Genomic DNA, 11,941 nt, shown 5'->3' with positions numbered 1-11,941 from the left:
GCTAAGGGGACGCCCCTGTCCTGCAGAAAGTCTCGGTGGCCCTCGCCCCGTCCGCACGCTGCTGCTGCTGAGCGGCTCCTTCCACAGCCCCAGCCTCCAGGAAGGTCTCTTGGCAAACATTCCTCCATTCCTCTCTCGGCTTCCTGTCTATCTGGCATTCCCGCTTGCTGGAACTGGCAGTTCTCTTTGAAACACATTTCATTCTTCAAATGAAATTAGATTTCTTTCTTTCTGCCCACCCGACTCTGCTTCCTCACGGGCTTCCTCAGTCCACCTCCCAGCCCCTGCTCTGCCCGCTGCCCAAGGCCCTGCCCTGGAGCCTGCCTCCCTGCCAGCCCGTCCAGGCCCCTGCTGGCTGCCCCCTCCTGCCCTGGCCCCTCCCTTCAGCTTCCCTCACCTGCTCACCTCCTGCGGGGCCAGGTTGGGGCTCCCTAACCCTGACCCTCCCCGTGGCCACGTCCCCGGCTGTCCCTTTGCAGATGCACGCACACCCTCCCTGGGGCACTGCATGCGGCTGCTTCTCCGGTGGGCACAGTGGGTACTTGGTAAGAATCCTGGAGCCTGTGGTGCTGCCCTCCAGAGCCACCTCAGGAGACCGAGCAGGACGGGGCCACCCTGGTGCCCTCCCCGACCCCGGCTCCAGGGAGGTGGGTCTCCAGGGCACGCGCCCTGAGCAGGTGGGGTGAGGCTGGCCCCTGGCCAAGGGCAAGGGCTTCTGCGGGGCGGGGCGGGTGCCCTGCAGGCATCTTGGGGCAGGGAAGCTCTAGGCTGGGGTGCAGCCTGTCCTGCCGTAGAGGCGCTCTCCAAAGCCTGCTGGGTGTTCTCCTATCTCCACCCAGGAAGGGTGGAGGAAGCTCCCCACAGCAGGAACAAAGGCCCCCGTGGAGTCCGCAGGAGAGCCCGTTCTAAATCCAGGCTGCACAGAGCGAGCCATGTGGGTCTGCCCACTTAAAGCCGAAGGGCAAGGAGAACTTTTCCCATTCTCTGTACCTAGAATGCCACAGAACGGCAAGCAAGGCACATCACAAATAAAATCATATCACAAAATCATGGCCGGCACGGTGGCACACGCCTGCCATCCCAGCTACTCAGGAGGCTGAGGCAGGAGTATCGCAAGTTCGAGGCCAGCCTCACAATTTAGTGAGACTCTGTCTTAAAATAATGAAAGGACTGGGGATGTAGCTCCGTGGTGAAGTGTTGTAGCTCCGTGGTGAAGTGTTCCCAGGTTCGATCCCCAATGTCCTCACCCCCCAAAAAAAGGTGAGGTGGCTCCAGGTGAACGGGCGAGGTGTCACGAGCCAGGACAAACCCTGGATCAGGAGCCAGCAGCCCTCACTTTATAGCACTGGCAGTTTGGCTCGGCAAGGGCACTTGCTTAGCCGGCTCAGGGCCTGGGCCCCCTTCCGGCCCGGAGACGGCCAACGGATGCGGAGCGTGAAGGAGGCGGGCAAAGCTGCACACCTGGCAGGTCTGCCACTGGCCCCTGCGATGTCAGGAACTGCGGTGTCAGTGAAGAGCGTCCCTTCCAGGAGCTGCCCTGTTTTCACCCTTCTGTCACGAGGCTGACGATCCTCACCTTCCAGGCCGTGGGACCCAAAGTGGGCATCCCTACCCCCGACTCTCTGGGAGACCAGTGGGGCTCCATGGGTGGAGAGTCAGGCAAGGAAGACTGAGGAGGGTGTCAGGGCCGCTCCCCTCCTGGCCACCCTGGCATGATTGGCTTCCATCCAGTCCACCCTGGAGGGGTTTGTGGGACTGGGCCAGGCCCGGGTGTGGGGTGGAGGTGAGGGGCACGGGTCAGTTGACCCCATCCTGGAGAGAAGGTCCTCCCGCGGCTGGTGCGCCGCTTCCCATCCAGCTGGAGCGAGGCTCTGCCACTGAGGTAACACAACGCCATACAGAAGGGTGGACAGAGAGGAGACACCCAACGAACGTGGGGTCGGGCCCTCCAGGAAGTGCCTCCAAAGAAGCCAGCCTCCCCCGCCAAGGCCAGGACGGGGTTGGAAGCAGGGAGCCGGGAGTGCAGATGCTGGTGGGTCGGAGGGCACCCCGGGTGGGAAGGGGGCGAGGGGACCCCCTGGGCAGGCACAAAGCCGAGGCCCTTTGCGAGCTCCCTCCATTCTGACCAGTCCTGTGGTCGCACTGTGGACCTTGTGCCTGGACCGTCCTGGTCCACGTTCTGGCAGGAGCCATCAGAGAGGAAGAATCCAGGCTGCAGCCTCTGGGCCCAGGCCTGTCAGCTTAGGCCTGTCCACCCTGCTCAGCGTCCCCCATTTGGAGAGTCGCAGCTGGATGAGGAGGCTCAGGGGGCCTTGTGGCCCCCTGCCCTGTGCACATCTGTTCTTGGCCTCCCCCATGTTTTCTAAGGGGCTCATCTATTCCTGAGTGGTAAGCAACTCAAACCAGGGTCTGGCCTTGGTCATCCTGATGCCCAGAGGGGGGATGCTGAGTGTGGCCACACCTCCCAGGAGTTCCCAGCAGTGGTTCCCAATGTCCGGCCTCCCTGGGCAATTTCAGGGCCCAAGACCTGGGCGTCTGGTCCAGTTGCCGGCTGATCCCAAGGAGGATGTGCCCAGGAAAAGTGGCTTCCCTTCCCACGACTTGCTTCCTGTGTTCAGAGGAGCCCAGACCCAAGTCCAACCTGGGGACATGCGAAGGAAATGCCGGGTCAGGAACACCATGTGGCTGAGCAGGAGCCAGGTTCGAGGCTGGCCTCCTTGGGAAAGTGCCCTGACCCCTGTCCCTTCTGTCTTTCTCCCTTTTGAAATGCAGAGGCGGGCTCTGGCATAGGCGGCCTAATTTTGAATCCCAATTCAACCCTAACCCTAACCTACAGCTCCCCTTGGATGGCTGGGCAGGGGCAGGCACCCAAACACCCAGGCGGGCATCCCTGGTGAGCCCTGGGCAGGGGCTACTCTGGGCTTCAGGCAGGGCTTTGGGAAGGTGCCGGCACCTGAGGTGGAACGCTTGTCTTTTCTTTTTTTTTTTTAGTGAGGATCCCTTAACTTCACCAGTGAGAAACTCAGAGGAACCGGTAGGTGACTGTTCCATTCTGACCTTTTTTTGTTTTCAAATCTGAGGGGAAATTCCTTCTCCTTTGGTGGCACCAGCCAGCCAGCCACATGCCCCTGACAGGCTTTCCATGACAAAGGCAGGCGGGCCCGGTTCCCAGCGAGCCTGCAGGTCTCCCGCCTGCCTGGCCCGGCCTGGGGACACACCGGGGTTTCTGTTTGATTAACTGCCCCAGGGCTGGAGCCACTGGAGCAGCACAAGGAAACAAAAACCCAACTTGACCCCAAGACAGGGCCTTGCGAAGATCTGGGAAGCCTCGGGAAGGAAGAGAGGCCGTTTGGAGTCTGTTCTGCAGTGCGCTGACTCCTCCGTGGCCAGAGCTTGGCCACTTGCCTGGGAGGGACTGAGTGCCTTGGGGGACCGGCGGGGGGAGGATGGAGAGGCTCATGGCTTTCAAAGCCTCCGGGTTCCGGCTGCCTTTTTCCAGTAAGTTCAAGAGTGGGACTGAGGATGTGAAAAAGCGTCAAGAAGGAAACTTGCAACCTGCTCTTAAGCCAATCACTCTCCCTGGGCCCCGTCTGTCCTGACCAGTCCTGAGAAGCAGGCAGGAGGTTGCCTGGGCCCATGGCCTCAGCCTGGGCTGAAACTCCAGGTGGCCTCCGCCTGCCCCCACCCCAGGGAACCTCTCAGATGCAACCTAACTGCCTGCCGTGGGCCACATCTCGTCCTTTGCACCCACCGAGTCACAGGGTGCCATGCAGGTCCAGCGTCTGACCTGGTTCCCAGGCAGTGTCAGGCTGCAGGAAATTGCAAACTGGTGCTGGCCAGATTTGGACCTGGAAGCAACCCAGGCCTGGCAGCTGCTTCCCCTGTTCTTCCCGTCCATGCCCAGCAGGAGCCAGGCTGGTGGACATGCCACAGCACAGTCCCTGCAGTATGTCGCAGCCTGCGGGGCTCGGTCGCTCTGACCTTTGACCGTCCACGGAGAAGGGGGAAACAGTGTCTCTTCACCTTTGTCCTCATAAAGGGCATCATTTGCATTTAATGTCCACGAACTACCCAGATCCAGGACTTTCAAATACATTGTAATGGTTTGTTTCTTCCCAAGAAACCCACATATCTGAGTCCCGCTGACCTGCCCCACGCCAGGTTCAGTCAAAATCATTCCCAGACTTGGTCTCTAATAACTCAATGTCAAGGAAGCTCCCCTAAGAATCTATAATCAGGAGCTGACACTGACAAGTTCCACCTCCACATGACAATGTGACCAACTGCAACCTCAGCTCCAAGAAATGCCTCAGCCATTTGGGTCGCTGGGCTCAGATTTTCTTCAGGTAGAAGCAAAGGCACTGCTGAGGTCAGAAGCTGCCCTGGACCAGAAGCCAGAGGTCTATGCAGACAGCCCTCAACCCCCAGCCCCAGGACCTAGGATTCGGGGAGGGGGCAAATGCCAGGCGTTGGGCTGATTGTGCCCCACCTCCTCAGGGGACTCTGGCAACTGATGAAGCCCTGGTCTAGAATTTCAGGTGCGGCGAATTCATGTTTCCTGTGTTCCTTGGAAATGATGGGCTTCCCAAGAGCACCTCTGAGCACCACGTCCGATGCACTGAGATCATCTGAGCTAGGGAGCAAAACCTTTCCTGTCAGGGTAACACTCGTACACTGGTGTGTGGGTGGGGGCACAAACCTAAGGGACAGGTGACTGCTCAACAGTCCCCAGTGGCTCTGATGCCTCGCCAGGTCCCCTCTAGTCCTTCAGGACAAAAGCCACCAACCAGCAATGCCCCAGAGAGGCCAGAGACATCCCACTTGGAATTTATTTCATGTGATCTTCTCAGCAGGCACTTGACTTTCCTGGGAAAAATTTTTTTTCTTTGCTGCCCTGGTTCACATTATAAATTAATTTTCAAATATAGAATTGTGCTAGAAACAATATTTATAAAAGTTCATATGCTTGCTCACATACAAAAATATCCATAGGAAGAGTTTTCTGTACACACAGGAGGCTAGGTAGTCTCTTTGGTTCTTTCTGCTTAACGGTTAAAAAGCAACGGGGGACATAATCTTTACTCCAATAAGCTATTTTTTTCCCACATGTTCTATTTCAAAATAAAGATTTTTTAAAAAATATTGTATCTTAAAGAATACACATGAAAAAGGGTTTTTTTCACAATATTCATGTGATCCTATTTCTAAAAAATTCAAAATCCCAGACTAAAAATGTTCACAATCAAAGGCTCGAAAAACATGACAGAAAGGAGACTCACTAGACACTGTCTTCATCTGAGTGAACTGCTGTCCCTGTAATTCCAACATTCATTTTTAACATTTTAAATAACTTGCTATTCAACAAATAATGGCCAAGTATTTGCCACCTAATGTCCCAGGTCCCTGCCGGGCACAGGGAGGGGGAGAATGTGTGAAGGGACCAAGCCTCTGAGAAGTGAAAGGGGGTGCTAAGATAAATAAAATCATCTACTATTTTTAAAAATTTTGACCACAAATGGCTCATCATATTAAAAACTGAGATTCCATTTTTAAACTATTTTTAACAAAATTCTAACAATTTTTGTTAGGAAATGAAATACCCACGACAGGAGCTGAGATCAGGATAGGCGCCGTGGTCAACTAGCTCAGCAGTCACCCCGGACCTTGGACTTGGGCAGCAGAAGTGAGCAGAGCTGGGGTGACCCCTTTCCTGCTCAGGGAACATCGCCAGGGACTCCGCTGTTTCAACCAGAATCTTTGGTCAAGTGAGATCCAGCTCTGCTGTCCAGGGTGCAGCTTGTGTGAGCAGCTAGGATACAGGCTACCAGCACCAGCTCTGGAACCAGTGCCCAGCTCCACTGTCTCCTCTCTGGGACCTCGGGCAAGTCCCCTCTCATCTCAGAATTCCACAAGTGTGGGCACAGGGCTCTCCTGCCACTCCTGCCAGGCAGGATTCCCGGGGCTAAAGTCTGTTGCGTCTAGAACGATCCATAGCACCCAGGGCTGCATGCAGTGTTTTATTGTGGTTAGTACCTAGTGGGTGCCAATCGGAGGTGACTGAGCTGGATGTGGCTCAAGGTTTGCAGTGCTTCCGAAACTGATAAAAACTAACTGGAGGCCAAGGACACAAAGTTGGAGGTTTCCTATCAAAAAATTACCTGCTTTTCTAGAAAGATAAGAAAGCTGCAGGACAGGAGATAGCCGCTTGGCGAGCCTTTGGCTGGTGGGTCCAGCTTAGCGTCGTTGGGGCCTGTTGTTCCAGCTGCCTGAGCACCTCGGAGCCCACCACCTGGCACAGAGCGACAAGCCCCCCAGACCCAGTTTCTGCCCTCACAGGGCTGCAGGCTGCCTGTCTTGGAGGCAGGTGGCCTTCTCCCCAGAAGCCCATCTCCAGGAGACCTGTAAAAGCTTGCTGGGGTCTGAGGTTCCTGGCTCCACCTGGCTCCTCCCAGGCAGAAACAGGACCGCCAGGATCAGGCAGGGGAGAAATGCAGAAGTTCAGCCCCACCCAGACCGGGCTGGGGGTCCGCAGCACCGCCCGCAGGTGTGCCCTAGACCTCGGAGCCCTCCCGGGGGTAGATGAGGCTGTTGACCACGCCCAGGTTATAGAAGGGGCTGCTGAAGGGGCTGCTCTGGCCCCCGCCTGCGCCGGCAGGGAAGGGGCTGTAGTAGGAAGACCGCTGGCTGCCGCCACTGCTGGTGCTCAGCGAGGAGGCGTCTGCGGAGGCCTCGGGGAAGGCGCTGCCGGGCGGCAGCTGGGCGCCCTGGACCCCCGGGGGGCGGCTGCCGGGGCCGGCGCGCTGGGTGCTGCCGCCGCCGCCGCCGCCCAGGGCGCCGAGGCTGCTGAAGAAGGCGCTGAGGCAGGGGGCCGAGGCCAGCACCGGGCCTCCCGGAGGGGACGCAGGGCTCTTGGCGCGCTCGGGCTCGGGCGACTGCGCTGGCCGCAGTAGGGAGGAGCTGTCTCCCTCGGCCGTGCCGCCCACTCCGGTCCCCAGTCCCGAGGGCAGCCCCTCCTCTGACTTGGAAGTCCCTGCGGCCACCGCGGAGCTGCCGGGGCTGCCGCTGGCCTCTGAGCGCCGCTTTCGCTTCCGACGGAAGTTTCCATTGTCGAACATCTTCTCGCAGTTGGGATCCAGAGTCCAGTAATTACCTTTCCCTGGGAAAGAAGCACACGTTAGAGGGGGGCCTGTTTTGTGCCTGTGCATAGTTCACAGTCCCCTCAGGTCCCAAAACCCCCAGGGGATGCCCAGGACCCTGGCAGCACCAAACCCTCTTTATAACTATGGCTTTTTCCATACATACTCACCTACGATATGGTTTAATTTATAAATTAGGCACAGTAAAAAAAAAAAGAAAAAAAAATCAATACTAATAGCTAATAATAAAATAGAACGATTCTAATGAAAATACAACTGTAATCACAGCAATGTGAGCCAAGCAGTGGCAATCACCTGTAATCCCAGAGACTGGGGGGCTGAGGCAGGCGCACGAACAACTTAGCAAGACCCCTTCTCCAAGTCAGGACTGAGGCTGCAGCTCGGCAGTAGAGTGCTTGCCTAGCGTGTGTGTGGCCCTGGGTTCAGCCCCACTAACACACACGCATGTGCAAGCGCGCGCGCACACACACGCAGACTTTGATTCCCAAAGCACTTACAATTAAATTGCCCAACACCTTCCCTTATTCTAGATCCAAACTGTGTGACCTTGCAAAATCACAGGATTCTGTTGATACCTAACACTTGGGATTTCATTTTTTTAATAAGAGCAATGAGAACAGCAGCCGCCTAAGTAGATTGAAGTTTAAATGACATTTCAAGCACGTAGCAGGCAGTGAAAAGAGAGTGTTTATTATAAAATTACTATTCCTTGAAAGTATAGTAAATTACTATAGAAAATTACTATTCCTTGAAAGTATAGAACTCCCACCCTTGAAAACACTATCCCACTGGAAAAAAAGGAACCTGGACATGATTACTGAGCAATCTGCTCGGTTTTAGCAGCTCCTGGGAAGGCGTTCCTCAGGTGTACCAGGAAGCCCAGCGATGGGGCTCTGCTCATGCCCCTGAAAATCTCCCTAGTCTTTCATCCACTCGGCAAGCATGGATGATGCTCGTCCTCGGCTGAGGAAGTGCCCCTCACATTCTACGACCAGGTGCGAAAGGAGGATTATCTCATCCAGTAGCCTTTTCACTTTTTCACGGAAACCTTGGTACCTCCTCACAGTTCTGTGGAGACACCTGATATGACTGTCCCTCCTTCTCAGACGGGAAACTGAGGTGCCGACTGGTCAGCAACTTGCCATATCCCAAGAGCTACACAATGGCTGCCATGAGAGCCGGCATCTAGGCAGGTGACCCCAGACTCAGCACTCTTAACCAGCCACTGTGCTAAGCTGCCTCCGTACTCCTCTGAGCCACTGAACTTCAGTGCAGCACCTTCCATAGAGAGTTGTAGGAAAGAGGAATGTCATACAACACCATTTAGGTAACAATACCTGCATCTGATCAGATCCGGATATTGAGCCATCTTGGTACCTACAGCTTACTGTTATTACCATGTGCATGTGTGGTGCTGGGGGACCCAGGCCTCCTGCACGCAGGAGAGGGCTTTGCCACTGAACCACACCTTCAGTCCCAAATGTTTTTTTGTTTTGTTTTGCAGGTACCAATAGCTTTGAGAAGCCACTACCAATAATTTTAAATGTTTCAAGTGAAGTTCAGGAGTCCATATAAATGACAAAATAATCTTGGGTGATTCAGAGGCCAAATGAGGAAGATCCATCTTCTAGAATGGTCTACTCTGTCCAATACAGTAGCCACTGGGTACTTGGAATTGAGATGTGGTATAAAATACACACAGGAATTTGAACATGTAGAACCAAGAAGATAATTTAAAGAATGCACTAGTGATCTCTTTTGTTTTTATAATTGAAACATTTTGGATACTTAATAATATTAAAAACATCACCACGTCTCTTAACTTTTTGAATGTGACTGCACAGTATTTCTACTGGTAAGTGCTGCGGGAGAGCCGTGCTCCCCTGCGGTGTACACGAGAACACTTTGGTTTGGCTGACATTTTTCCTTCCTTAACTCTCTCCCCTTCCCTTGTCTTGGACTCCTTTGGAAAGCCTCGAGTTTCTCTCTTGTTTTTAAGCTGCGTCTCTCCATCTCCACCTCCCAGGCCAGGTAAGAGAGGACACTCAACACCGGAAGGCGACTCTCCCTTATCCAGGAGTTGTTGGGCTCAGGGCAGAAGAACCCGGGGACATTCATTTTTTTATTTCTACCTAGTCAAGGTGTCAAAACCACAACTTGCAGGCTCCCGAAAGCCGTGCCGGCTCTCGGCTCGTGATGCGGTGCAACTGTGGGCAAGTCGTTCCTCTCAGGGTGGCCATAGTACTTGTCCCAGGAAGGTCGCAGAGACTAGAAGGAATCTGACTGAGTAGGAAGCGCGCAGATGCGCGGGCCTGCCAGCTGTTCCCTCGTCACCTCCTTCGTGAAACCGACGTGGATCTCTGCTCATCTCCACCACCATCCCTTTCTTCCAAGTTTCCTGGCGCTCCTACTCCCATCCGCCGCCCTAGGTAACGGCGACCCTTCGAACGGGCCGCGGGACATCGCCCAAGGTGGCCTCTCCTTCGGCACAAACGTTCCCCCTTCCTCTAACTGGACGGACGGGCTCCCCACTCACCGCGAGCTCCCTCCAGAGCCCTCTCTGACCTTTCCTTTTCCTCGGGTCCCCTCGCCCCGGTCGGACGAGGTGGGGCGCCCGTCGTGCCACCTGGGCCCACCCCGGCGCAGAGAAGGCGCGGCGGAAGGCCGGGCGGCCCAGACCCCTGCCCGGCTCGGCGCCCGGCTCACCTGGGTCGTCCTCGTCGCGGGGCACCTTCTTGAAGCAGTCGTTGAGCGACAGGTTGTGGCGAATGGAGTTCTGCCAGCCGGCCTTGCTGCGCTGGTAGAAGGGGAAGCTGTCGGCCACGAACTGGTAGATGTGGCTGAGCGTGAGCTTGCGCTCGGGCGCGCTCTGGATGGCCATGGCGATGAGAGCCGAGTACGAGTAGGGCGGCCGCACCATCTTCATCAGGTCCTCGCGGCTGGCCATGGACAGCCAGCCCAGCTCCCCGGGCGCCGCGGGCCCCGCGGGCGAGGCGGGCGCGGCGGGCGCGGGCTGCGCGAAGGGCCGCTGTGCGCACCCGAAGGAGCCGGCGGCGGGCGGCGGCTGCAGGAAGGGCCCGGCCGCGGCCCCGGGCGGCGGCGGCGGCGGCGGCGGGGCGCCCAGGTAGGCGGCGGCGGTGGGCGGGCCGCCCGCGCCGGGCCCGTTGAGCCACAGGTAGGGGTTGGCGGCGGCCGGCGGCGCCGCGTAGTCCGCCAGCGCGTAGGGCGCCCTGGCGGCCGGGGGCGCGCCCGGGGCCGCGGCGGCGGGCAGGCCGGGCTGCGGGTACACGCCGAAGCCGTCGCCGCAGTAGAGCGCCATGTCGGCGGCCGGGCGCGGGTGCGGCGCGGCCGCGGCGAGCGGAGAGCGCGGCGGGCCCCGGCGCGCGGGCGAGAGCATCCCTCTGCGGCCGCCCCGGCCGGCGCGCGGCGCCCGCTCCCGGGCAGGTGGGCAGGTGCGGGCGGAGCGGGCGAGCCGCCCTTATAGCGCCGCCCCGCGCCCGCGGCGGCTCCCCACGCCCCCGGCCCGCCCCGCGCCCCGCCCCGCGCCGCCCGCGGCCGCGCCCCGGCCCTCAGGTGAGCGGCGCCCGCCGTCCTCCCCGCGCCGGCCGCTGGGCGCCGAGTTCCGGGAAGACGGCCGGACGCGGACCCCGGGGCGGCGCGGGTCGCCGGGCGCTCGGGCCCCCTGCGCGCCAGCCCTGGCCCCTCCTGCCTGCAGCCGAGCCTGGCGCGTCGGGTGCCGGCGGCCTCGGGGTCTCAGCCCTCGCGCGCCAGCGGGGCGCATCCGGCACCTGCGGCGGGCGGGCTCCCCCGATCCTGCCATCCGAGCCGCCGAATTCGGGGTCCCGTCGCTCCGGGAAGCGCTGGCTCGCTTTTGGTCCGGTTCGTTCGAACTTCGCTGTGATTTCGTTGTCTTCAAAACGGCGAGGTTCTCAAAGACCTTCGGCCAGGTGGCCTCGGAATTCGCCTTTTGAAGCCGAAGGTTTAAGTTTGAAGTGATTTAAGTGCGGCAGAAGTGTTCGTTTACAGATCTGTCTGATTTTATGACTTGCATTCACTTCTCCTGTTTTCACATCGGGCTCCAGCCTAGAAAAAACATTCAGTGAAATACGGTGACGACCCCACGTTGCTCGCAAGCATTACTTGTTGCTCCAAACAGCAAGAAGATGGTGTCTTCCAGTGCAAAGTGTCCCTGAATGTACTCCCAAGCACGAGGTTCTCCTTCAAGGGAGAAGCGGAAGGAAAAACTTTTTTTGGTGGTGGGGGGGTATGACGTGGGCTAACAGTTCAGAAAGTTTATTCATTAGACCCCCACCCGCCCACATAGCAGGGCATTTATTTTCATGACAAAGTTCATTACTACTTTAGTACTTTCCTCTTAAAACAATGAAATTCAGAGATATTTACTTAGCAGGCTTCAGTGTCGAGAATGTAAATCTCACTTCAAAAGTAACTAGTCATCTGTTTTGGCACCAGAAAAGAATCCTTGACTCTAGAACACACAATTTCTTTAAATCTCCTACCAAATACTGTGGAAAGGAATAGTGTTTGTCTAAATCACATTTTGATTTAAGGATATGAATGTGTTCTTAATGTAGATAAACATGGTGATCCCCCCCCCCCCCAATGGCCTGAAACAAAGTCGTTTGGTTTGGTTTTGAGATTTCTCCTGGGATGTTAAGGATTACAACTATTTGCAGGAAATTGGAAAGCGCTTCTTGATATTCTAATGCCCCAATTTAATATTTGTTCTTAAGTTATAAAGTTCTAAGCTGAAAAGAGAAGGT

The 11,941-nt window shown here is 56.9% G+C and overlaps 1 protein-coding gene across 1 annotated transcript; it reads right to left on the bottom strand.

Annotated features, from left to right (window-relative positions):
* Positions 1–6,242: 6,242 nt before the first annotated feature.
* On the bottom strand, positions 6,243–10,554 carry FOXI3 (forkhead box I3; the record flags this gene model as incomplete). The annotated part of the gene is made up of 2 exons (XM_079109543.1): positions 6,243–7,156; positions 9,864–10,554. The coding sequence occupies 2 exons, from the start codon at positions 10,552–10,554 to the stop codon at positions 6,552–6,554; spliced, it is 1,296 nt and encodes a 431-aa protein (XP_078965669.1). The 3' UTR covers positions 6,243–6,551.
* Positions 10,555–11,941: the final 1,387 nt, after the last annotated feature.

This window comes from Sciurus vulgaris (assembly GCF_902686455.1).
Source record: "Sciurus vulgaris genome assembly, chromosome: 14".
NCBI classification, from domain to species: domain Eukaryota; kingdom Metazoa; phylum Chordata; class Mammalia; order Rodentia; family Sciuridae; genus Sciurus; species Sciurus vulgaris.
The sequence above is the reverse complement of the archived record's forward strand: the minus strand, read 5'-3'. Positions and strand labels throughout refer to the sequence as shown.